The 26,776-nt window shown below is 42.5% G+C and overlaps 1 protein-coding gene across 20 annotated transcripts in view; it reads right to left on the reverse strand.

Annotated features, from left to right (window-relative positions):
• The window catches only part of plecb (plectin b), a 131,621-nt gene that overhangs the window by 33,743 nt on the left and 71,102 nt on the right, over positions 1 to 26,776 (reverse strand). For 5 of the 20 annotated variants that reach the window (XM_004566773.6, XM_076889838.1, XM_076889835.1 and 2 more), the window contains exons 1-3: positions 22,938 to 26,367; positions 3,494 to 3,555; positions 443 to 457 (exon numbers count right to left, since the gene is read on the reverse strand). In XM_004566773.6, coding sequence (XP_004566830.1) covers positions 443 to 457; positions 3,494 to 3,555; positions 22,938 to 26,100 — 3,240 coding nt within the window. In that variant the 5' untranslated portion in view covers positions 26,101 to 26,367. Of the gene's footprint in view, positions 1 to 442; positions 458 to 3,493; positions 3,556 to 5,864; positions 6,411 to 18,523; positions 18,715 to 22,937; positions 26,368 to 26,776 lie in introns of those variants that run through there. The other 15 variants (XM_076889848.1, XM_012923456.5, XM_076889842.1 and 12 more) reach the window with 9 other exon arrangements.

A 26,776-nucleotide genomic window follows, 5' to 3' on the forward strand; every position in this document is an offset into this window, starting at 1 on the left:
AACCTGTTCCACGTGAGATTTGCAAACTCAAATTGTGGTGCAGTTTGCTGAAAGCTGACGGCTTAAAACACCTGCAGAGTCACGTACTGTAAGTTCTCTACAGTGCTTTGAGCACAATTCTACACATGTCAAGAATGCATAGCCACGAGCAGCCAAGCCCGACTGCTGGCAGCTGGCAGCCTGACACATGATGAATAGGACTCTAAATAAAATAAGAGACCATCAAGGGTTAGAAAAAATGATTTAACCTTTTGGATTTCAGTTAACTGAATTCATTGTTTATGCAACAGATGCGCTGTGCTTTTGCAACCAGACAACAAAACAAGTGAGGGAAAGCAAAAAAGACAAGGGAAAGATGTGATGGTGCACAAACATGAGGGAGGGGAGACAGCCTCCATGCAGTGAGATACTGACCAGCTACATATTTACTGCCAGCACCTACCTCTACCCTCGAATGCTGGTGGTAGAGAAGAGAAGAGATGATATGAGTAATGGGGAAAAAGGAAAGGATAGAAACAAGAGAACGAGAAAAGCGTATGAACAGAAATTAAGTGATAGTTGGACTTTGGAGGATTTGATGGTGGACATGATGATAAACTGATGAAAAACAGAATAATTAAAGTACTCTCTTTTTTCGTAGTCTGCAGATATATTGGTCTACTGGGTGTGTTTTCCATGTGGGAAATGGGCCTCAGCCCTAAAATGGAATGAAGGCATATTTTCCCTTGCAAGTTGCAACAGTGACTGATTTATCTTGGCAAGAATTTCCGCACCTTCCTACCATCCATCTATCCATCTTATGATATGCTCCTCCCTGCCTGCAGAGAGAGATGATTAAGCGAAGTGCACCACAGAGCTAAATTTAGGGAAGGGAACCAACACTGCTGCCACTAGAGTTCACTGTTTGCACAATAAAAGCTCTTCTACTTTTTAGGATGGGCCATATTGTTAAAGTCTGCACCCTCTGAAACTGTCTGTCAGGGCTCTCTCCAATCAGATCAGTACCTGTTTACACAATTAAACGATGATGATCCGGTCTTTCTTTGTCAAGTAATGCTGTGATTTGTCCTCTACCTTGCTGAATCTAGCACAGCCATCTATCGCCACTCCTCGGTTACTTTGTCCTGCTGCTGAAAGTTTACTAGGCAAACTGCAGCCTCGGCAGTAAAAAGGAGCTGCTTTCAAGGACAAAGTCATTAGTGCACATGCCTTACACCGGTCCCTCCAGTGGTCTGTGAGCCACTGTCTGGAAGCAACATGCTTAACATGCCTCAGGTTTTATATCATCTTGTGGAGTTCCTCTCATTTTCTTTATCCTTTTTCCTGATAACCATCCTTACAGAGTAGCCTTGATGTGCAACAGTTCAAGGTTCTAGACCTCATCACAAGCAATTTGTAGGCATCTACTAGAAAACAGATGTTCATCCCATAGCTGGTTTGATGTTTCACTCTTGTCTTACGCAAGATGAAGAGATTTATTGAGCTAGGTGGGGTGGAGGGCATAACACTCAATGGCCCTTTACAGCTCTTCATGGTTGCACCCAACCTCCAGCCTATCCCACTCAACCATTAAGCCATTAAATCAGTTTAACAGCGGTTTAACCTCACTAGAGCAGATCAGCACATTCGCACACATACTTTAACGCTTTCCCTCCCAAACGTGTGCATTTGCTTCAGTGAGGTTCTTTACTATGGGCTGTACGTGGTGATAACGCTTCTTTTTTTTGCTGCTAATAAACACAGACTCAAACTTTTCTATTAGAATACTGATATAATTCGAATATATACGGATTCATGTTGTCATCCTGAGAAAATAAGTGTTATCTAATGAGCACCTCTCCTTTAACTACACTCGCTTTCAAGTCATGGCAGAAAGTAGTCTGCAGAAAAAGCAACAGACTGAAACTGTACCTGGAAAGGGCACAAACAAATTCTTAAATTCATGTAGTGTTGCAGTATGCGGGTAACTGTAACAATAACTGGATGGGAGTACTTATGAAACTCCCCATGCATCAATGCATGCCTTTCAGTTTAAGGCGTGCACTGATGCCAGTACAGCCACCCCTACCGAGCAGTCTGTGCAGCACATGTGCTACCGTTGGCCTAACCCACCATGGGCTCTGAGCCCAGACCAGAATTTGCCTCTTCAGAGGGAGCTAAGTGAGTCCAGATGTCTGTGACTCACCCTCGAATATTCACAGTGGACACTTAAGAGAAACAAGAGGGAGGAACTGAACTAGGTTCTCATGCAGTGGTAAAAGAAACCGAGCTCTGCACATTTATGGAAAGGATAACACTTTCTTTGTGCTCATTTGTTTCCTCTTTCTTGTTCCATTAAAAAAAAAGAAAGAATGGGCCTTATGTCTGTGGAGTGGAGCACTTAATGGTTGTAAATGTAGTGCTGCCAATTGGAGTTTTCTGGAAGAAAAGTGTCACAAGCAGGAATATTTTTAGCACTCTGGGAGAGCGGTATTGTGTTACACGGGGCTAATTTGTCAACCTTAATATGGAGGTCTGAAATGAGGACTATAGTCCTTTTGACTTGACTCGCCTCCTGACCTGTTCACGTGAGCCTTCGGGCCATATTTTGCGAATAGAGAGTGAGACAGGTGAGATTTGAAGAGTGCTGATGGACGGCTTACACACTCTCTCAGCTGATGACAGATGAGACTTCTGGTAAGCCTTCCGATCGCGGTGCCGTGTTAGCACGAAACAAAAAACTGTCTAGCTAATGTATGTTTATGCAAGAAGGGAGGGGGTGAGGGTCGCGGTGGCGGTGTTGGTAATGGTTTCTGCAGAGATGTTAACAATGAACACACGCTGACACTCGTTCAGCTGCTGTAAGATTTTGCTGTTATGTGGTTCTTTGTTCACCTGAGTTTGTGATCTTTAAATTGGCACAAATCTTACAGACTGCTGGAGCTCTGTGTGGATTCGACAGGTTCCCCCTGTGCCTGACTGAGCTCTCTACAGGTACTCATTCTTCCAACCGCAGTACAAAAACACACATGTTGGCTTGGCTTGGTGCATAAGTCTGAATGTTCTTCTCTGTGCTAGCCTTATAACAGCTGCAATAGACTCCAGCAACCCTGAATTGTAAAAGCAGTTATATAAATGGATGAATGGAAGAATGCATGGAGTGACGTATGTAATGATCATACGTGGACATAATCCCAGAATACATGAGTTGCAACATTTATACAGCTTTATTCAACAGCCTCCTGTTGTTAAATGAGAGTCAGGGCAATCACTCACTATGCAAACATCTGCAGTTTGACACTGACAAAAGCTATGCTTGTTGCGACAGAAAACACCCGTACACGTGTTTGAACAAAAGGGAAATTTGTTGACACTCTTCTGTGACGTCCACACTTATGTTTCTCCGTCTTTGTACCTTAAGTCATGCTATGGATTGAGCGAGTGTGCGTACAAAAACTTGACCGTCAATGTTGCCTTAGTTACAACACAGAGAAAACCCAGAATAGGTCCTCACCTTTATCAAGTGCTTGTTCACCCACTTTGTGAAGGTCTTTTTCTGGACTCGGTCTCGTTCATCTGCAACACAGAAAGAGCACAGTTAAACATCGGACTCGTAAGACGAGGAAAAGCTAAAACTAATTTCAAAATGAGTAGCATCAGGTGTGCGATTAATGTGTTTCTTGAGTGTATTTCCAGCTGCATGCTAAGGAGGAAATCCCCAAGACTGACTGACAAGACTATTTTTTCCTCCTGTAGAATAAACACAACTCATCTCTGGGTGGAAAACGGCTCTTGTGCTCCTGTTCAAGCCTGCATCTGAGTCAGGGAACATTTGAGACCATTCACTGTCTGTAGATGCACTTCTGTTGTCTAGAACACAGGTTTGTAAGGTCATGTCTCACTCTATGACACCACTGGCAGCTGTGCTCTTAAGACGTAAACAAAAAGGAAAGGATCGAGGCTGCAGAAGTGAAATATTATTAAAGTGTGAAGATACTTGGGCGTGATAACCGTGCGACATAATAGCATAACTATTAGTCTGCAATTATCCGACAAGAAAGAACAAGGCCTAGGCATGGAATTCACCCTCTAACAAAACAAACCTTCATACTCCCTCTTATTCCTGTTCAGTTCAGGTTTAAATAAAAATAAAAAATAAAAAAAACATACACACCTACACAAACACAAAAAGGTGTGCCACTACAATCATTTATTATGGACGCAGTAGATAGATGAGTCTGTTTGCTTTCACGTTACCCCACGTGATCTAAAAGTTGTGGTTTACTCAACTGTTCAGACAGGTTCAGGAAGTGCACCACCCAACTTCACTGACCCACTCAGCAATTCCTTCAGATTATGCTAGAATGTCCCACAGACATACCACAAAATCTTATCAGTTTTAATGGGAGTGACCCATCCACCCATATATGTTGACACGCCCAGCAATGAAAAGCAAAGGGTAGTGATTCAGTGCTAACATAAAATAGATGCCCAGAGGCTACCTTTTTTTCCTCTTTAGAGGAAGTTGCCAGCAACTTCTGGACAACTCTGTTATGGAACTGAGTTGCCATGGAAACATCATACTGAGACCACCAGACCTTTAAGCCTGCGTATTTTTCATCTGTACCAGCATTGGAGATAGTTCCATAAACTATCTCCACGCTCATACTTCCTGTCAAAGATGCAAAATTCCACATAAATAGGAAGTGTTACGAGTTGCACCTTGACCTGTGATTGGCTGTGCCCTGTTTTACCTTTTATAATTAAATTACAACTCTTTTCATGTGCTTTTAGAAAGTAAAGGTGAAGGTGAAATTTTCACATGTCACCACACATAAACATGCTTGATTGAGGGGTGGAGTTTATGGTCCAGAAGAGCATATGACTATAATAGAAAACACTCTTTGGAAAAACTACATTTACTGAACTATAATTAACGGTACTTGAAGATGCTTTAACTACATTTCAGAAGAAAATATTTTATCTTCTTTTTATATTTGCAGGTAATAGCACTTTAAGATACATTTTAACACATAGTCAGTGTATACTAGCGTATACTCTGCAAAGGCTCAGTAAAACTGTAAACGGTAAAACAATAGTGTAAGAAACGCTTTTATTTTGATATGTCATTGAAAATAAATATAAAATGTAGTAAGATTTGGTATTAGTACGTGACTGAATTGATATTTTTACTTGAGTAAAAATTGGTAGGTTTACATGAGGACATGCGCAGGATGAAGCAAGGCTTTTACTGAGAAATGACTTTGTGGAAACTTTCAAAAATATCCATCTTCACAGGAATAAAGAACAATTTGAAGGAGAAACAGGAAAAAGAAATGTGATGCATGGAGTGACACATCGTTCATTTTGGCTGCAACCGAGGAGAAACAGTCTGTAGCTGGAGTGACTCACCCCCCCCAACAAAAAACAACAAAAAAAACACATCAAGCACGCCACACAGCAAAAGTTGTGAATGGGCTCTGCTGACCAATGTGAAATGAGGAAGCTGCTGATGGAAGGAAAGAGTGGACAGCACAGCCCAGCCTGACTAACTGCCACTGGATGTGGAATAATATGCAGCACATGATGCACGCCTGCCACTACAATAAAAGCAAACAATAAGCAGCAAAATAAAAAGATTATCATCTGGCATGCACGCAACGTTTAAAAAAAAAAAAAAAGTTTCACACAAAGCTTTTCAAGCTCTCGCAGACAAAACGTCTGCAACGGGAACTCTGCCCAGTTTGGGAAATTAACTACACATCTCACCCCTTCCTGGAAAAAAAACACTTAATTTGTGCCCAGAGGCTCCTCACACATGTGGGAACAAACAGATCAAGACTTGCAATTCAGCTATTTTACACTAAGTGCCACCATACTGGTACCTTTCCTGCCGTCCGTGGCCTTCAGCATCCCTTGGTAGTAGCCGTCATCTGAAGGCACCCTCTCCCTGCCAAAGCTGTCAGAGGAGAAATTCCTGTACCTCTGCTGCTGAGAGGTCATTGTCGCCGTTTGTCAGGGCACAAAATAATATTCCTAAATGATAAAATATCCGTGGTGATCTTCCCCTTTGACAGGATCTTTTGCTTTTTACTTGTATCTATCCCTCCAGCGCTACAGTTGGTCCCAGAGTAGGCAGTCCTGTGGCCACAATCTCTTCTTTTTTTCTCTTCTTCTTCTTTTCCTCTCTTAACCTCCTCGCTCCCTCACTGGGTTCGGCTCTGCCCTTCTCTTTCCTCCCTATGTGGTTTTTTTTTCACTCCCTTTTTTCCTCTTTTTCTGCTGCTCACTCTGTTCCCGCGAATGGTGCCTGTGGGCTATGACGTCTGGGCCTGTCCTTATGTGTGATGTGCAACTGTGCATTAGCGGTGGCCCTAGTGTGTAGAGGACACTCTACACACTAGTAAGGTTTGTGGGTGGGGCTCTAAACACACGCCTACCTCTTGCAATGTGAGGCAGAAAAAGAAGAAGAAGTAGGAGAGGCGAGGTGTGGCAACCTGCATGTACTATTACTTATTCACCCAACTTGCGCAAGAAAAGACACACGCACATGCACACACACCAGCTGAGTAAGAGGACGCAATAAAGAGCCATAAAAACTGATGCTCATGACCTTTTATGCTTAAGAGTGAATTAAATGTCATTTAAATGACTAAAATGTCCAACAAGAGCCTAAAAAGTAAAAGAGAATTTTCTGAGTATTGTACACACATCTCCGGTTAATCATTATTTATGATTCATGCTGTCAGTCACTGTGATGTAAAAACAGTAGAGATGAGGGATGAAATAGTTTTGAGAAATGCTCTCATAAACCACGCCCTAAACATCTCAGATTTACTGAGAGATTATGACTCCATGTTTGAATGTGCCTGTGCGTGTAATTATTTTCTTTTTCACTACTGGTAACGGAAAAATACATGCTTTTGTTTATTTAAGTCTCCATGTAGAGCATGAAGTGCTGTCAAGTGTTGTATTTCACACTTCTAATCAAACAACACGTCTGTCTTTTCAATTCTATTTCAGGAATCAAAAAGGTTTTTTTTTTGTGTGTGTGTGTGTGTGTGTGTGTGTGTGTGTGTGTGTGTGTGTGTGTGTGTGTGTGTGTGTGTGTGTGTTGGGGGGGGGGGGGGGGGGGTACTTAGCCAAAGTAACCTCCTTTTCTCAGCTTCACTACACATTTCCTGCTGTATTTAAGGGAACAAAAGATGCATTAATTCCTGCTGTATAAACTAAATGATTTTGCCAGGCAACAAGAGGTTTTTTTGAACAGCAAATTTCATAAAGCGAGCGAAAACATCCCTCTTTTTTTAAGAAAAAAATAGAAAAAGAAGTCACAGGTAAAAATGAATTCTCTTTGACATTTTTTTACTCCAAGTTCCACTAATGTCACTCTGCTTTATCGCCCTGTGGCAATAAGTGGAAAGCAGTTATTAGAATACACCCTAATGATAGCGCCACAGAAGACGCAGTACAGTTAGCAAAACAACACAGTAATACTGTAGCGTTAGAAACTATGAGGTAAGACTGAAGCAGCAAAATGAGTGGGCCTATTAACATAAGCAATGTCATTTTTACTTGATCATGTCTTACTTATTAAGAGGATGGTTTCATTATTGATTACTTTAAAAGTAACATACTATCAGTATGTAGTTTCACAGAGTTCCAGCTCTGTGTCTAAAGTTCCACAATTATCAGTTGATCAGAAAACTTTAGACCCAGTTTTCATAACAGTCCCCTATAGAGTTGCTGTACTATGTGCTGACAGCTAAGCTAGAGGCCAGGGTGTGTCTAAATCCTGCCCCCCTTCAGCCTAAGGTTGGTTATATATCCCATTTGCCCCACCATGGCTGACATCACTTTATCAGGCATCTGAAAGTACATATTTTTTCTTCAGTGTAGTCAGCATGGCCTGTGTGGACATGCAGGCACTTAATGTGTCAGTGTGAGTGTGCTTGTTTGGAGGTGTGTGTGTGCAAGCGATGCCTGACTCATTTGAGCCCTGCTAGCAAATTTGGAGACACACCTTTCTAGTTTCTACATTGTCTAGGCAAGCTGCAGAACTAAGGTGCGGTATGTGGGCAGGTAATTAAATCTGAAACAGGAAAGGAATCCTATCAAAGGCAGAACGTGCTGTGAAAATACTCAAAGGATATGATTTTGAAATGGATGGAAAAAGGTGTTTTTCATCTCCTAACACAAGTTAGAAAAGAAATTGATTTACAGTTGATCTGAGATGCAGAGGAAACGGTAGATGGTAACAGATATCAGTGACGATCTGGCGGGCAAAAGCATACAAGCACCTACTTGACCTGCATTTCTGTCAGTGCGCCCCAGGGTGGCTGTGGCTACAATGTAGCTTGCCATCACCAGTGTGTGAATGTGTGAGTGAATGGGTGGATGACTGGATATGTAAAGCACTTTGGGGTCCTTAGGGACTAGTAAAGCGCTATATAAATACAGGCCATTTTACCATTTACTCTCACTGGAAACACTATAGCAAAGGAGACCCAAAGGAAAATGGGCGAAAATGTGGAACATCTTAGTCCTTAGATCTTTCCTCTAAAAAGGAGGCATATCATTAACGTCTCAACATGCTTATTACACTGCTCCTTCATCTGGCTTCATCAAAAACCAGATGGAACACTTGGGCTTTTTATAAGAACGGAGAAAGTGTGGTGAAAATATAGAGAGTTGCTTTTTTTTGATGACAAGTTTGATGATGGACTTGATAAGGGCAGTGGTCATAGTAGTCCCGGATGCAGTGTTGCTGTTAGCATGACTACTAGCAATATAGTACAGTATCTGCTATTCTCTGCCATTAAGATGAGGCTTAGGCTGTCTTTTGTATATACAAAAATCAGACACAAATAAGCTAAACTAAATTTGGGAACATGGTACATATCATGCCTGCATGGTCTGTCCACGACCTGCAAATGTTAAATTTTGATTAAAATGTATTTTTGTTATTAATTTTAATTAGAATTTTGTGCATTGTTTTATATTTTTCTGCTATGGTCTTTCTAACCATGTGTTAAAAAGTGCTTTACGAATTAAATTTAGCATTATTTATTATTGTGCATGCTGATATAGCAGAAAGCACCACTAGCATGGCTTTTGACCCTTACTCCTTTTACCACTAATATACTGTATCATCGTGGAAATGGTTTGGTATAATTATCATAAACACATGTGACAACCAATATAATGGGGTTAGGCAGTTCTGTGTGCTAGTGGTCCTGAAACGCTAACTTTGTGTCTTTTAATTAATGGTTGTGTCATTTTAGTTTTGCCCTGTTTGCTATCCTCTCTCTATGCCTGTTTTTCCTCCCCAATGGTACCAGGTTGTTACATAGCTGGAGTTTTGATTTATAATGTTGAAGGCTCCTTGTTTTACAATATAAGTGCCTTGATATATGAAAGTGAACTGAAATTAATAAAAAGAAATCTGTATTTTCACATATATAGATGTAGCCTCGCCAGATGGTGAATTCAAACCCAGGACCTTCTTGCTGTGAAAACTGAAACAGGACCATCACACTGGATTTATGTGCTTTTAGCTGATCCCTGTGACACCGCTAAGCCTTCCACCACTTAAAACTACAACAACCTTCATTTAAGCACTATGGAGCAACAAAGCAAAACAAATTAGAGGACAAAGGAATTCTAGGAATGTGTCATTATGGTCTTTTCTAAGTGCTGAAGCGCAGGGAAAAATAAGGGTTTAGACAGAGGGAGGACGCACAACACCTTTCTTTGCAGAGGATGAAAAAGCTGCGAAACAAGGTTTGCTCCAACAGTTCAGGTTACATGCCTCTCTATCTCTCTCTCCCATGTTTCTCATCGTTGTTTTTAACCCCATGGCTGAATCACAGCAAACGCTATCTCATATTTCTGATACGGTTCGGATACATACAAAAGTCATCAGTGGCATGACCATCCTTCAGAAGGTTCTGATTCACACAGATCACAAGCTGTATTATCCAAGCTGCATACTGAGTACATGACTCAAACATTTAGGCAAGCAGCACACCAAAGCAAACACACCTTAAACCTGTTTAATGTTACCTGGATGAACTCCTGTAAACATTCAGTGGAAATAAAAAGAAAAAAAAGACATAACACAAACTATCTGGCAATTTTAAAGTCATGGAAAACTTATGAGAGCACTAACTTTATGCTATCAAATCCAGTGGTTAAATTGGCCCCTAAGTGTGATAAATGCTGTATTTCTAATCCTGTTCTATTAAGTGAAAACTGAAAACTATGACCAGAGATATCTGTATATGTTTTTACATTTTTACACTTTACATCTTTATTCAGATATAAACAGATGTTATGCAGAAGTTAATGATTGGCAATGTAATTTTAAAAAGCTACATTACACAAGTAAGACCCATTCTAATCACAGTTAGTCATAGCTGTGCTGTGACACACCGTACAGTTATCACTGCCAGCCATCATCAGCCTGACAGCAGACTTTGGATGATGTTGTCAGAACCAGCTCTAGTGATGAAACTCCAAACCCAATTTAACTCAGACTCAACAGGCCTTCAGATTAGCCACGGCAGCTGAAGTTTAAAATAGCTCGGTCCTGAGCTTTGCAGGAGTCTGTGGAAAGCACCGCATCTGGGGTCATGTTACTTGTTAATGTGCAATTCTGGTGACTGAGATGTAACTTAGTTGACTGACTGGCACGCGGCGGCTAACGTTTAAAAGCAGCATGTGTCTCCCCCTGCAGGTCACAATGCAGTCATTTGGCTGACAATGTACACATTAACAAAAGTACCTGAAAATGTTTCAGATAAATCAGATAAATAAAAGTTAAATAACACAAGATAGTGTAAATGGAACTATTTAAATTCTTGGCAATCATATAAAAAATGTAACTGAGTGTAAATCAAAAAAACATTTGATGATTGTCAAGAAAATAAAAGATTTTTTTTAAGTACTAATCGGCTGAAATTATTTTTAGGAATTAAAAAAGAAAAACAGTCAGTATCACATGTGGTATTTCCATCTGCTAAATCACCCTCAACACTTTTTTGAAAATGTGGAGAGAAAAAAAAAGGGAACTTGAGAGACGCTTCTATGACAACATCCACAAATATACAGCACTGTGTTTCTCAGTGGTAACTATTACTGAGTCTTACTCATGGGTGTGTTTTTAGGCAGAGACAGAGGGGTTTCCCATAACTGACTATTTGACGAAAGGAAAACGCCACCCTCGCCTCACATGACACTTTGGTCCTCCACTGGCTGAAGGTAGTGAAATATTCTGACCACTAGATGGCACCAGAGTACAACCACACCCACCTGCTTTACACTACATTCAGTCATCCACCCATTCACACACTGGTGATGGCAAGCTACATTGTAGCCACAGCTGCCCTGGGGCACACTGACGGAGGTGAGGCTGCCGGACACTGGCGCCACCGGGCCCTCTGACCAACACCAGTAGGCAACGGGTGAAGTGTCTTGCCCAAGGACACAATGACCGAGACTGTCGGAGCCGGGGCTCGAACCGGCAACCGATTACAAGACGAACTGCCAACTCTTGAGCCACGATCGCCCATAGAGGGATGGACATGGTCAGCAACAATACTCAGCTAGGCTGTGGTGTTTAAATGATGCTAAAATTTGCTCTAACTGTGCCAAGGAAATACACCAGTACACCACCAGTATGATCCTGAGCTGCTGAAACAAGGCAGGATGGATCCAGGCTTTTGCATTGTTTCTGCCAAATTCTTACCCTAACATCCAAATGTGACATTAGAAATTGAGGCTCCGTTAGCTGAAGGAGAGGCAGCTGGTGTGGTCTTCTGCTGCTGTGGCCCATCTTCAGGGTTCGACATATTCTGTGTTCAGAAATCTTACTGCATATCATAACCTTGGTAATGAGAGGTTATTTGAGTCACTGCTCCGTCCCTATTAGCTTGACGCAGTCTGGCCATTTTACTCTGGCATCAACATGGCATTTTTGGTCAGAGAACCACTGCTCACTGGATATTTTCTTTTTTTCAGCCTTCTCTCTGTAAATGCCACTAGATCAGCAGTTTCTAAAATACTCAGATACATTACAACTCAGAAGCATGCCACATTGAAATCACTTAAATCACCTTTATTCCACATTGACATACTCAGAACTTCAGAGGGTTGTTTTGACCATTTCTACATTTCAGTTTCTGGCATATGATGAGCCACATGTACCTGAGAAAGTTTCCAGTGAGTGCAATCCAGAGAAAAGAATGAAATAAATCAGAGGTGCCAGAGAAATCTCTGAAGTCCAGAAAACAATATTGCAGCCCTATTCAAAACAGACACTTTAAATTCGTGCAAACAAATTACTCCATGGATTCAGGAACACTTCAGAAAACTATCATCACTGAATAAAGTTCATAACTGAATCCACAAATTAAACTTAGAAGTCTGTCTCACAAAGAAAATACATGTATGAACAAGATTCATACATGTCTTCTCTGGGCTGCAATAAGGTAAAATGGGGGAAACCATAGACTTCCCAGGGTTATCCAGGTTATTATTAATGTATAGATAGGAACCCAGCATCAATCATGGTGTCAGGATTCAACAGTGCACATTTGCGACATCTGCAAAAGAACCATTAATGCTTAACAATATAGGTTATGGAGCAATTCGAGCTGCCATCCAGACAAAATCTTTCATTTCAGCAAGATAATGCAAAGCTACACTACGACAGCATGTGTTTGTAGCACAACAGTCCTCATGCTCCAATGGCCTGAGCACTGTCCTGACATGTTACCCATCAAAACATTTGACACATAATGAAATGAGGCTTCAAACTTTTGAAAAGCTAAAATCCAATCAAGTAAGATAAAGACGTTACGCCAGAGGAATGAGATAAGGTCAACATCACATTACACAGCAACAACAAAACACTTTTAGAAGATAAGAGCACAGGTTGCACGAGTTGCACAAGCATTTCCAAGTGTTATAACAGAAGTGATGGTGGGAAGTATTAATTGTATTGTTTTATGGCAGATGCATATGAAAAAAATAAATACACACACACACACACACACACACACACACACACACACACACACACACACACACACACACACACACACACACACACACACACACACACATATATATATATATATATATATGTCATTGCAAAGAGTCTGTAATTAGATCTGTTTCAAGTCATACAACTATGTTCATAATTGCCATTTTTGAAATATCTTCTAATTGCATCTGGACTTGAAATTTTTATGTGAAAGTAATTCCATAAACTATAAATGTAGTTTACCCCCAACCTTCCGTCAGTCTCTCTGAGCAGGACTGTCTTGTACCACCCATGGAACATTCAACACAATGAAAAACACAACACACCAAACTCCTCCCTACCGTGTCCTATAAATCGAGTCTCACCACTCACCTGCACAACACATCTTGCTGTACAGGTATCTGGTTCGTTCTCCATGCGAGCTCATCTCATGCAGATAATTCCCTCGCTCAAAGTTCCACATCCCAGCCATGCTGATGCGAATGGAAGTGTACACAGGTAGCCTTTTGTGTTTCAGGTAAACTGTGCCAGCTGGTGTAAATAGTGGAAACAGGAATGACTTTCAAACAGAAAGTCGTTTCTTTGAGGGGGGCAGGGCCCAGCCCAGTGCTGGGCTCTTTTAAGGACAAACACAATAGACAGCAGACTGGAAGCTCAACATAATTTTCATAGTTTAATTATGACGTCCTTTGACTTATTAGTCATTTGGTTGAGCATATCTGCTCCATGAGAACCATGACAAATGTAAAACTGGAAGCAAAAGCGCTTTGTTGCCCTACAGCCATCCATTTATCAGACTGTCACTCGTCTAGAGTCAGTTTACAGTTTGTACAAGCATTTAAAAAAGAGGTGTTTGTGCACCTGCAGGCACGTCGGTTTGTGAGACTATTATGAGGCTTCACTGCATCTTTAATGCTAATCCAAGATAGCAGACTAGACTTCTGTTGTGTTATGATTAGTATTTAGTCCAACTGCTTTAACCTGAAACTTTCGTCTCTCACTGCTTTTTTCACCTTGCAAAAGCTGAGTTTCAATAGCCTGCATCTTGCCAGAATACAATGTATTTATTCAGATTAGTCCCCAGTGCTGTCTGAAAATCTTCAAGCTTAACAAATCCTAAGGCACATAATCCTGAAAGTAAATACAGTGAATATGCCCCTACCCATTACCGGTTTACTTTAGGATCTGGATATTTAGGACGGGACAAAGCGCAGTAAAATGTTGAAGGGAAAGTGCAGATCACTGATCTCTGACCCAGGACTACCTGTGTGCCAGGATCTTATCACACTGGACGCTGATACGGATACTTTCACTTGACCTCCTTGATTTTATTTTACAGGAAACTTTAATGTTTTGACATCAAATAAAAAGATAACGATAATGTTGACAGGGACATTAAGACCTTCACACTGACAGCTAGCATTTGCAGTGCCACACTGGATTCTTGGACTCTACTAAATTAGCATTATATGACTCACTGTACAAAATAACACTTGTTGACTTAATTCTGGGCCTATGAATTAATATATCATCTCAAACAAGCTGTTTTAGCTCCCTTCACTGTCCCTTTATCCACTTTTCTTTGAAAAAAAAAAGATTTGTATAGCATGTTGGTGACGCTTCTGTGCTATATGACAAAAAAAGCATAATTAATCTGCCTTAAGGAGGGGGTCAGATCATAGAAATCGTATTTGTTTCTATGATCCCTGTGCTGCTCATAAATAAATCAGCTCTATACGAGCTCCATCTGACTGTGTGTCTCATCACAGCTTGTTCATTATTCCCAGAGAACATGAGAGCTGTATCCAAACCGGCTTCGATAAGCCCCTAAGGAAAAAGTGTACTGTTTAATTTATGACTCATGCCCACTGGTTTACCAGCACCAACCACAATGGTGGAGGCCATTTAGACTTTTTTTTTTATATACTCACGAGCCCTGGAAAAAACAGACACATACAGACCCACACACACTGCTGTACTGTATTGTAAGTAGTAATTGGATTGCTCCAGAATAAAACTCCTGCCTGTTTCCAGGAAGAATGCTGGCTTTTCCATGAACCAAGCCAAAGCCATAACCAGAAGTCAACCATCACAGCCCACACAGCTATGAGAGGGCCCCACATGTAGCTCTAAACGAGCATTTGCTTGGCGATTGAATGTCATCCATGCGCTTAGCGTGTCAAACCGGATGTTACACTTCACAGCGTTCTGTAAAAACTCTGACACCTTCTGGGCGACTGCAGAAGAGTGCTGGAGCAAGAGCTTTCCATAGCTACAGCAGCTACATGTTACGCCTGAAAATTCTCAACCGATCATTTATGCAAAGCAGTTTAAGCAAATTAACAGTCTGGTTCCAAAACAGCCATCAGCCAATGTAAATAGTGCGACAGATCTGGGTTCTGTTGCACCATAAAATATATTCATCCTGATTTTGATTGTCTGTGTGAGGGCAGACAAACAGAGATGAAAGGTCAAAGCTCAGGAGGAGAATGCAGAGTGAGGCACCTTGTGTGTGACTCACAGCATTTTTCCCCCCGCCCCCACCCTTCTCACGATCTTTCTCCATACTGGTCATCGATGGAGTAAAATGCCAGCATCAGCGTTTCCATATCTGCACATGCAGCCTATCACGGTCAATAGCATAAGACCAGAAGCTAAATCACAAGTGGTCAGACCGTGTGGTGTCTGCTCTCACTCCTGTATAAGTGATAGCTCGAGCCATTGAGCTAGTGAGTGGATAGAGGACAGAGCTGTCATCATGAAGAATGGGTGCCAGTGAAAAATAGGACAGCTAAGAAAAAAAAAAAGCCCCCCGATGGGTCTAGACCGAAGGGGACAGATCAGCAGGAAGAGCAGCTGCATTAATGCTTCAGTATCAAAGACAATAAAACATTATCCAAAAGGACATCATAGAGTAAATGTCAGGGCACATAACACGAAACTACAGCCAAAGCAACTGGGCATCAAATATTCGTCTTCGTGTCCTTAGAGTAGTGAGTCAACTTTGAAGAATATTACATTTTGCGTAGTGTTGTGTAGGTCAATGCATTCTTTAGTGTTGCCTAATGCCATTTTAGCCATGGGAAATGAAGTTAACGTTTGCTTTACGCCCTGCATGAAAGCATCTCGGCCAGCTTTCTTTTTCGAGTTGTCTCACAACAAGCGCTTTCCTTTTACTCTTATCTTAGACTGATAACATTAACACTTCCCATGAGCAAGAGCAAGATACCACGCTCTCTAACTTTAAACTTTATCATGATAACAACGATGAGCCATGGCAGCTAAACTACAGACACTTTGGAAATCACTCAGGACTACTAGTGACACCTTAGACATCTTAGAAACCTGGGTTTCGAACAGGGTTTGGACTGATCAATAACCAGACTTGCACAAGCATGTCTTAAAATTTAAGCAATTGAGTACTTTTGGGGTATCGTGTCAACAACGACTCGTGTAAAGGCATTGGATCAAACAAGATATTATTTAGTGTAGGACTGTATTATGTGTTAGCTGTTCTGTGCACACAAAAGCTACATTTATCCAGGATAAACCAAAGAAAAAGTCATCAAAGTGTTGACTCATGGATGCAGCATCTCTTTTGTAACACTGCTAGGGTTTCAAAAGCTACCGGCTGGTTTGGAAATTGGCAGTGCCTCAAACCAAGCAGGTGTACTGAACCACTACCGGACTTTTTTTAAAGAAATACAGGAACAACCTTCGGCAAGAACACACATCCACACTCAAAAACAGACAGAGACATATTGATCTGAAAGCAAACATGGCCCAACAGGTTTGGGAGGGGCCTTACCAGCAACTGAATTACCAAAACACTGCTCAGCTACAATACCGTGCAGCAAAAGAGCTTCTGTGGAAGTTCAGCTAGGTGGAGAAAGGGCCAGTACGCATCTATGTTGTGTGACCGGTCAGACCTACGTGTCTCAAGAACCTGCAACAGGCTTCTCATGCTGTCTGGGAAATATGGCGGTGTAAAACTGGCACATTATGGCCTAGTGGCACCTTTGACCTGTCACAACTGACAAATTTTCAAGGTTCCACATGACCTATACAGACAGTAAACATGCTAAATGTGAAGCTGCGCAGAAGAGAGTTTTAGGGTTAGTAATGTGACCTCTTCAGATCAGTATCACCAATGCAACAGAAAATATCTCTAGTAATCTCTTGTCAGACACAGAGAGGAAGAGATGAGGCAAATATATTTTCTGATATCTAGCTGCTTTACCCTGAAACTTTAGTATCTCACTGCTTTTTTGTGTAAACTTTGAAAGAGCTTCAATACCTTACATCCTGCCACAGTTATGGTTACTAAATGCCCCAAAATGAGCAGCCTGGGAAGAGTGGGTCATGGGTGGCTTTCCAGCATTAGTCTGGACAGAGATAACGTAAAGGGTGTGAAGAAACAAGCCTCGTGACAGGTGGGCCTTCATTAGGAGGGGGAGGGATGGCAGAGGCGTGGCAGGGACATTTGAAACTGCAGGGTCTCTCTGCCCCCCACCCCCCAAAAAAGATGTTTTCAGAACTTAAAATCACCTCAGTGATTATAATCATTATATCATCAGGATTTTTTTTGTTTATTAGGAAAAAGGATTTTGTTATGATTACAGCATCCTTCAAAAGTTTTATGACTTAAAAAAGACTGAAACAGCACATGATGACAATTCAATTTGTTGTATGGCAGGACCTAAAAAAAACAACTCAACAGGTGACATGGTGATATAAACAGTAGTACAAATCCAGGACTTTAGCTGCCACCTGCTGACATTTCTTAACAAAATGCGTTGGTATTGTGCTGGATGCCAACAGGTGTCCATGAATATGGAGACTTTGGAACAGGTGGACTTGTTTAAACACTCAAAAAAGGCAGAAGTTATCTTTTTAATTTTGTGGATTTCTTTCAAAATGTAATTCTAATTTAACTGAAGAGGATTTAGAGAATTATTGCAAAACAAAACATGGCGCAATGCTAAATGGGTGGATGAAAAAAATGTAAATTAAATGAATTACACAGAGCTAGTTTTACAGCAATGTGAAATAGCCAGGAGAGACCCACAACTATCTGACACACACAAGGGCACATTTAAACACGCTGTATGAGCCGCTGCTGATTGTTGACTTCCATCAGATGTCACAAGAGGTAATAGCAGGGGTGGGGGTACTGCAACCCCCCTCCTCCCAAATTCTCACCCTCACCCTCCTTCACTTACATACCATCAAATAAATGAAAATACAGAAGGCAGCCAAGAATTTCCTCACAACAGCTCAGTCACACTGTGAACAACTATGAAAGGCAATCCATGCCGCAGTAGCTGTTTGTGATGGGAATGTGTGTGCCTATGTCCTGTTAGAGTGAGTGTGTACGCACAACAACAAGACATTACCCACTGCCTTTGCCAAAATCCCAACAACAGTCATCAGCCAGGAAGACAAGCACAGTTAGACACAAAGACACAACACAGAAACTTCAATTGTGTGACCTACCAGGTATGATCTTCATCTAAAAGAAGGTATGTGGAAAGAAGAGGAGGACAAGGGTGAAGAAAAAAACAACAAGCTGGACAGAGGGAGAATGAGGAGGACAAGAGAGCCGCGTGCTTGTTTGCCCCGACTGCCTTGTTTCTCCCTGGTCTTGAATTTTGACAGGCTGTGCCTGCTGCTTGAATCCGTCAGCCTGCTCTCCTTTGGCCAGGGGAGGAGGGATGACACACCAAGCCTGGGGAAGGGGGCAGGGGTGAGGGGTTCTGAGGGCTGCCAGGGGGGAGAAAGAGGGCTGGAGCTGACTGGGGGTTATAAATATCCACTAGAGCCAGATGATCACACAGTGCTCACACTTAGAAACTGATGGAAGCGCTCTGGCGGGACACTTGGCTGTTCTCGTCCTTTAGAGACACCCTCCACAAGCAAGCCCTTCCATCCCCCCTCCCCTCCCTCTCTTTCTCTCTCTTTCTCTCTCTCTTCGAGGATGATGGTGGGAACTGTTTAGGTCACACCTCTCACCCAGAAAACACATCACATGTCAGAGCTCTCTTAGGCTTAACATAATCAAATCATTTGAGTAGTAAGTAAAGTACTCATCCCAATTAAACCACAGGAAAGTGTGACACACTGATACAACCGAATACAAGCTGAATTTAAACACACAGAAATACTGCGGCTGGAAAGTCTGGCAGTAGATGAGATGGATTAAACTGGATCTTATTCAGTAAAACACAGTTTAGTGATGGATGCTCTAGAGAGCAAGGCTGGTGACCTCAGTGTTCATCCCCTTATTGCTGCGGGATCATATCAATGCACGATATTCTCTAAATATAGTAAGTTCTAATATATGCATTTGGCTTGGGCAATTGTAGTGCTGACGACTGGCTCCACTTCTCTACACTGCTAAAAGCAAACCTGTCTGGAGAGCAGAGTGAGGACTGCATTCTGTTGTGAAATGCTGACATTATGTATGGATGTTCTATAGTGAAATGAAAGCAGCTGTACTGAGAAACCATTGAGCAGAATTAGACAGGATTGCAGGAAATCCTTCATCAACAACTTTATGCGCAGCAATCCCAAACTCCTGAACTCAACAGGCTTTCTACACACACATGAATCATGTCAGGACACATGGCTGAAAGGTATTCTAAGCTTATGTCCCTGGGGAAAATACCAGTAGCCTTACTCTTCAACCACACTGTGTAGTGCAGATATTCATTCTTGTAAACAAGAATGCTCCTCCTCTACTCACTAAGCTGGTGAGAAAATACTGGATAAAATTAGGGTTTTATGAACTTTAAAATGAAGGCCAAACTCGCATCCCTCTCACTCAACTGTAGTCACATTAGTTTGGTCTTCTAATAAGGTCTAACATGCACCCTGGGAAATGACTAACGTCATAACCAGTTTGGCCAAACCCTCAATATATTCCACATGTTATCAATCCTGTTTCCAAAGTTTGGCCTATTGTGAGTTAACCATTACACTGCCACAAGAGATCCTCGATCCTGCATCACTCTCCAGCTCCTGCTATAGCATACCATTTAATCTGATATCAAGCACTCTGCGCACGTAAATGCGGCAATTCAAAGTAGCAATTTGAACGCACAAACAGCTGCTGGAATGGGATTCTGTTTCACTTTTCAAATAGGCCTCATAAATATTCACCTTTTGTGACTCCTGTTCTATATTTGTGCCATCATTTTTCCAAAAATTTGCACTTAAGCCAAGAAGAAATCATCTCAGGTTTCATTTCAACATCCCTTAATGATCAAAATGTCTGTTTGGTCTGCAGGTGTCATAAATTTTGAAGTGTACTCCAATATCTTCTGAGACTCCGAACTAAATATCAGAAGGGGTTTCACAGGCAGAGTCAGCAGTTAGAGACATGCAACAGCTAAGGTCATTTACTTTGTTTTGAGCAAAACAGCACCGTGGGCCAAGCGGCAAAAGCGGCAGCAGGAGATTAAGTTGCCAGTTTGCAACACAGTCTGCTGACAGACGCCAAGAGTTTGTCTCTCACTTTTTCCCTAATTTTTTTTTTTTTCTTTCAACAGAGAGGTCACGCACATGAATCAACTCCAAAATTTGCAAATCGCCCGGGGTGAGTCACGACATTAAAATGAAGTGGCACCATAATGAGAGACACAGAGCTGAAGTTCACTGTAGCTGTTCATTTATCCAATCACACAAGTATGCACCGGGCACCATTTCAAAGATGAAAACATGGAAGACCCTCAGCGGCACGTCTGTGATGTGATTTACTCAAATTGTGCCTGGTGCCATGTCCGCGCCGAGTTTAAACAGTGTGTACAGTCCACACAAAAGTGCTTACTACTCAGATTTAGTTTAAGTGCATCCGGAAGGCCACATTTGATGAAAACTGTTACTCTGAAATTCAAACCAGCTTATAGTCGCTGCTTTGAAAGCAACATTTTTGTGGCATAAGTCACATTTCATTCAGTACGTTCCTCCTTCCTAGTTTCCGCATTACTGATGCAAAGTAAGCTTGTAACAGAAACTGGAGGAGCACAAAAGTATGCATACTTAACTGCAAAAATATCCAGTGATGAGCTTTGTCTACCGACTGCCACTTAATAAAGCAACATACCAAGAATACTAAACTCTAGGAATAAAGGTAGTAGAATCAGTATTTCTGGAAACCACTGCTCTAACAATCCATATGAGGTCAAATTAAAAGCAAAAAAGAAAAAAAAGTGGCTTTTTTATTACATGATAACAAATCTGAGCTCCTTTCAAAGACTTCTGCAGTGGAGTTGCAGCATTAGGTCTATGTGACAGATGAATATGGTTGTTAATGGACAGCAGATGTCAGCAGTGTGCTGCTGTGTCTGATGTGTGAAAACGTCACAGATCAGAAAGACCTCCGTAGTAAAAGTCAAATTAAAATCTTTGCGATAGTTCACCATGGCAATGATCAGCTCTTCATCTACAATTCAGGTTTCTTCTAGATACCAAAATGCACTGCAGAGAAGCAGAGTTCTGCTTATAATGAGCTCTATAAATGACTGTGTTTGTGTACAGCTGTCATGAAGTTTTTAATCGAAGTTATTTTCCTGATGAGTAACACAGACTGGCTCAAGGAGCCAGGCTTCTAATTGAATCCAGAACGTCAGTCACGTGTGGATCCAAACAAACACACCCATGGATCTGTGAGCAACTTATTCCAACTTTCTGACTATCTGCATGCTGTTCACACCCTCAACAGACAACGCCCGAAAAAAGTCTGTCTTGCACACCCGGAGATATAACATTTTACATGGTGGTTTCAGCAACAACTTGCTTCGCTCGTGGAAGTTATGAGACGTTACATATCATATCCAAAACTCTGGAGTCACATGAATGTGCCTCAGCATCATCAGGATTTAACATGAGCCATATGAGTTTCACTTCAACAAAAGCTAACCGCAGCATCATGTGCCACTTTTATTTCTCTAAACCAGCAAAGGAGGATGGCGCACAGTACTGTGTTGACTTTACCCACATAACTCCCGTGTTAATGCCCTTTGCATAATGGAATGCAAAGGGCATGCATATCTCTCCAAAGAAAAAACAACCCTAGAACACAAACCAGAGCCAAGAACACAGCCTGACTAGAGCAAAGAGACTACTAAAGACTAATACTCCCAAAAGGACCACACCTCTCTTTTTCTGGCTTTAACTCACGGTTAGCCGTCTCTGCAGGGAACAGGCGAGGCTGGATCTCACTAAAACAGCCCCACCTAGTTGGAATGGCTGCAGATCTCACTAATCCTGCTGGCAAACACTCAGATAGCTCCAGAGATAACTGTTACCACTCACAACAGTGAGTATAATTGATTACACAATTCAATCACAATTCCCCACCCTGGAAATGTGGGAATTTTTCTTGTCATTTGAATTGTTTGTTAAAAATAAAAACTGCTGCTGATGCATGTGGAAACTTGAAAGAATAGCAGTAAATTATTTTTTGAGTGTTTACCACAGCAAAAAACACAGGAACCTGTGAAATCTGACAGCAGGAGGACAACAAGGGGCAAGCACTGTGTCAGACACTTTATCTCTTCTAACACAAAGCTAATTCAATCACAGCCACATCTCAAAGGTCTCCTCACCCTCTCACTGAAACTGTTCCTAAAAGAGGCTCCCTCTGCACCACATCACAAAATAGACTCTGGGCTTGGTAACATGTAACTTTAAGCCATAAACTGTAATCACAACACCCCAAATAATACTTTGAATGGGAAGTCAAAGACAATTACAGAATGGTAATGCTATTCAAGGTACATAAGTGCAGAGCACCAACAGTGCACCCTAAAACCTCAAATGCTTTGAAGAAAGGTGGGAATCTAGACTCAAGAGTGATTGCATCACAGAGACATTAGAAGTAGGTAAGCTGGCACGCATTCAAACAAACCTTCCATGAAGTTAGGCCATGTCTTCTCCTCTGGCTCCCCCAGTGAGTGGTCCCAGTCTACCTCTGGTGAGGCTCCTCGCCCCTTGCCCATTGCCACCTGTGCAAAGACTGCCCGCTCTATAGCAATTTCTTGCAGAACATCCAGGTCCAGCTCCTCGCCTTCCTCCTCAGACTCCACAGGTGGAGGTGGTGACTGCTGTCCAGCTGCCTCCGGACTAAGGAGCTGCTTTACTTCAACAATCTCCTCCACTACTACTATTTTCCTCTTCATGGTGGCCTCGTCTATGTCAGATGTTTCAAACTTGCAGGTGTCCCGCTGGTGAGGCTGGTCAGGACGGGTCACGGGCGTGGCGGTGGCAGAGGGTGTGTCCTCTATCAAGTCCCTCTTCTTCTCTCCCTCCTGCGTTAGGGCCTCAGAAACAGAGAGCCTTTCCTCTGTGCTGCACTCTGCTGCCCGAGCGGCCGAATGTTGTGCAACTATGGGAGGCTCCTCTTGCTCGAAGAGTGGGCTGGCCTGTGCCTGAGCTGCAGCTGGCTCTGCTGTTAGCGCTCTTGCTGCTGACGCTAATTCTCCGGCTGTGGGTGCTTCCCTCACACTGGAGGATGTTTCTGGTTTTGGAGCCTCCCGCTTGATTTTTTCTGCAAAGAGCAGGGCTGGCTCCACCTCCCTTTTGTCTGCTGGGGCCTCAGAGAGCACAGCTGCTGCCTGCCTGACTTCCTCACTGCACATTCTTTCAAGAGTCATCTTTAAAGAAACATTAGTTTCTGTCAGTCCGGAGGCCATGTCAGGGCTGTCTTTAACTGCAGCTTCATGCAGGGGTGTAGTGTCAGTTGATGGCAATGTTTCTGCTTCAGGCAAAGGGACAGGATTTGTGTTTATATCCTCTAACTCTGGTTCTTTAGGCTGCTTTCTACCTTTTCCCTTCTTCTTTCCCTTTAAAGGTTCCTGTGTAGCTTTCTCTGTATTTATGGCGGATTTAGCCTCAATTGTGGGTTTCTGAGGTTCTGACAGTGGGGCAGGGTTTCCCTGCTCAGATTTAGGGCTTGCTTGCACGAGCTCCACTCCACTTATTTTCTGCACTGTCACTGTTTCCACTTTGGTCACAGTTATTTCCTCAGATTTCACTGGCTCCATATGGGGCGACGTAACATTTGACTCGCCCTTAGGGGATAATGGTCCCTGTGCAATCTTTCCGGCATTGCTTTCCTCAGACTTCTCTTTTATTTGTCCCTCCACTAGGGGCGCTGCAGGAATCTGTCCTAGTGGCAGTGAGGCTTCTTCTGAATAAGCTGTTATTTGTTTGGGGACATCTTCTGTTTTCTCTCTGTCAGTATGTAATTTAACCTCGTTTGTCTTTGTTCCCTTTGAGCAGGTAGACACAATTAAAGGCTCTGATGAAGCCACTGGTCGGAGTTCAGTCTTATTTCCAGGTGATCCCTCAGCACTCTCCACACTCTTCAAGGCCTCAGCTTGAGATTTCTTTTTCTTTCTTTTTGATTTTGAGCCTCCCTCGACCGCTTGTTTGGTTTCTTTAAGCACCTCTGTGGTGACAGCATTTTGAGGAGGCTGAGATGTATCTGATTCATCTTGTACTTTTACTGTGCGCTCCTGCGCGGAACCTTTAGGGGCTTCTTTTCTGACTGGGGGAATCCCTTTTGAATTAGTTTTCTTCTCTTCTGCAGTCATCTCTGCAGCTTTTGCTGTGACAGGCTGTGCATCTTCAGCATTGGTCAAAGGTGCTGCGAGAGTTGCTGTGGTAATGGTGGATTTGACTTCAAGTGTTGAGGATTTCTGTACTGTAGTAACTTCTAGGGACACTTCATCAGTTTTAGAATCTTTGACCTCATTAGTGGAGCCCTTTGGTTTGCTTGTGGCGCTGTGAGGTTTGGCTTTGGCAGTCTCCTGAGTGGCAGCTGCATCTGTTACTTTTTCTGCTTTATCATTTATAATTTTAGACTCAGCTGAAGCTGGAGGGGCCTTCACCTCAGTGGGTTTAATCAATTCCTTATTTACTTTAAGCTTCGTTTCTTTGACAGAGCCTGTTGAAGTGACCGGCATTACTTGTTGGGGCTTTACTTGATCATTGGCCGCTGTAGCACTCACATTTGCAACTTTAACTGGATCCACAACCACCATTTTCATTTTGTCTTCTTTGGCATCAAAATCAGGAAGCATTGTGAGAACTGGTTTGCTTGTAATCATTTGAGTAGGCTTGATTGACGTTTGTTCCTCAGCGATATTAGGCCAGTCCTTGGTCTTCATTTCCTCGTTTGTTTTGGGAGCAGAGGGCTTAGCTGGAATCTTTGATGCTGCAGCACCTGTGGCCTGAGCAACAGCAGCCACAGCTAATGGTAGGGCTGTTTTGGAGGATGTCAGAGTGGTCTGTGACACATCCTGCTTCAAAGCTGCTGTCTGAGCGGGAGCAGAACTTGTTGGCTTCTCTTTTTCGACCTCCAGTGCTCTCCTCTTTTGTGGTGATGCTATGGGATTCTTGCTGTAAACATCAAGCTCCTGGTGAGTGGCTCTTTTCCCCCTGTTATCCTCCATCATTGCTGTTTCACTTCTGAAGCTGCTGGTCTTCCTAAAAACGTCCTGAGGCTGGCCCTCCACTTCCCATAAGGCCTTTTCTCTGGCCGGTTCTCCAGCCAATGGGCGACCCCTGAACCTCGGGGTCCTATCGGGGTTATTCTCTCTTTCTCCAGAACCCACCATCTTATGGCGGTAGCCTTGGCGCTCTGCTAGTTCCTCTCTTCTTTCTGCTTCAGCCCTGCGTCCCGGCTTAGGAACATAAGACGTTGGACCTTCTACAGATTGGACCCGTGCAGCTCGGTGAGCAATGGCCAGAGTGGCGGCCGGCTTCCTAATCCTTTGCAGGGTGGCAGGAACAATTTCAGGGGGCAGGTGGAGGTAGTCACGCAGGTAAACAATGCCATCATTGGTCAGGTACCAGTAGAAATGTTTCCAAGCAAATGTTTCCTTTACATAGCCCCTGGACTTAAGAGACCCCATGGCACGAATTACTTGTAGGTTGCTTACACTTTGTACTTCTGGGTGTTTGATCTGCGGCCTCTTATCCTTCTTAGCCACCATGACACCATCTCGAAACAGGATCTCGTAGATGGCCCTCAGGTCATGCAGGGGCATCAGCATTCCAGCAACCATTGTTGTTTGATTCAGTAAACTCTCTCAAGTGAAACTAAAATGCACAATGCCAAACAAAGAGAACAGCACCTCACGCTGTGTTGTGAGAAAGAGTCAAGTGCCAAGACCGGCTGGCACGTGTTTCTTAATTCAATAAGGGTAAGAAATCCCTGTAATAATTTTTCCTTACTGTCTCTTCTCCTTGCTCTTGTCGATCCTTTTGTTATAGTGAAGAAAATAAATATTCCTCTGTTAATAAGTTTAATGCCCCCCCTACATTCAGGGTGGCTGAGAATGAGCAGTCTCTGTTCGGGCCGAGATGGCAATGACAGAATGGAAGAGAGGGAGTGTGTGTGAGTGTGAGAGAGAGCGAGAAAGAGAGTGAGAGAGCAAGGCACACACTTCTCAGTCTGGCTCCTCCTACCTTCTCTCTCTTTCTCTTAGGAAAAAACTGTCATGGAAAAAAAATCTCACTAGAGTAAATAGTACAGCAGGAAGCTAGAAAGAGGGGGGGGGAAGAGTGTCTGCAATAAACTGAAATAAAATTCGAGCAAAGTCAAATGAATGGATCAACACACCTATGGAGGGAGCACGTGATCTACAACTCTATGACTTTTATGAAGAGTCCCGCCCACACTCAAAAGCAAATGGCTCCTACTCACATGCAAACACACACACACACACACACCTCTGAACG

Source organism: Maylandia zebra, linkage group LG11, assembly GCF_041146795.1.
Source record: "Maylandia zebra isolate NMK-2024a linkage group LG11, Mzebra_GT3a, whole genome shotgun sequence".
NCBI classification, from domain to species: Eukaryota; Metazoa; Chordata; class Actinopteri; order Cichliformes; family Cichlidae; genus Maylandia; species Maylandia zebra.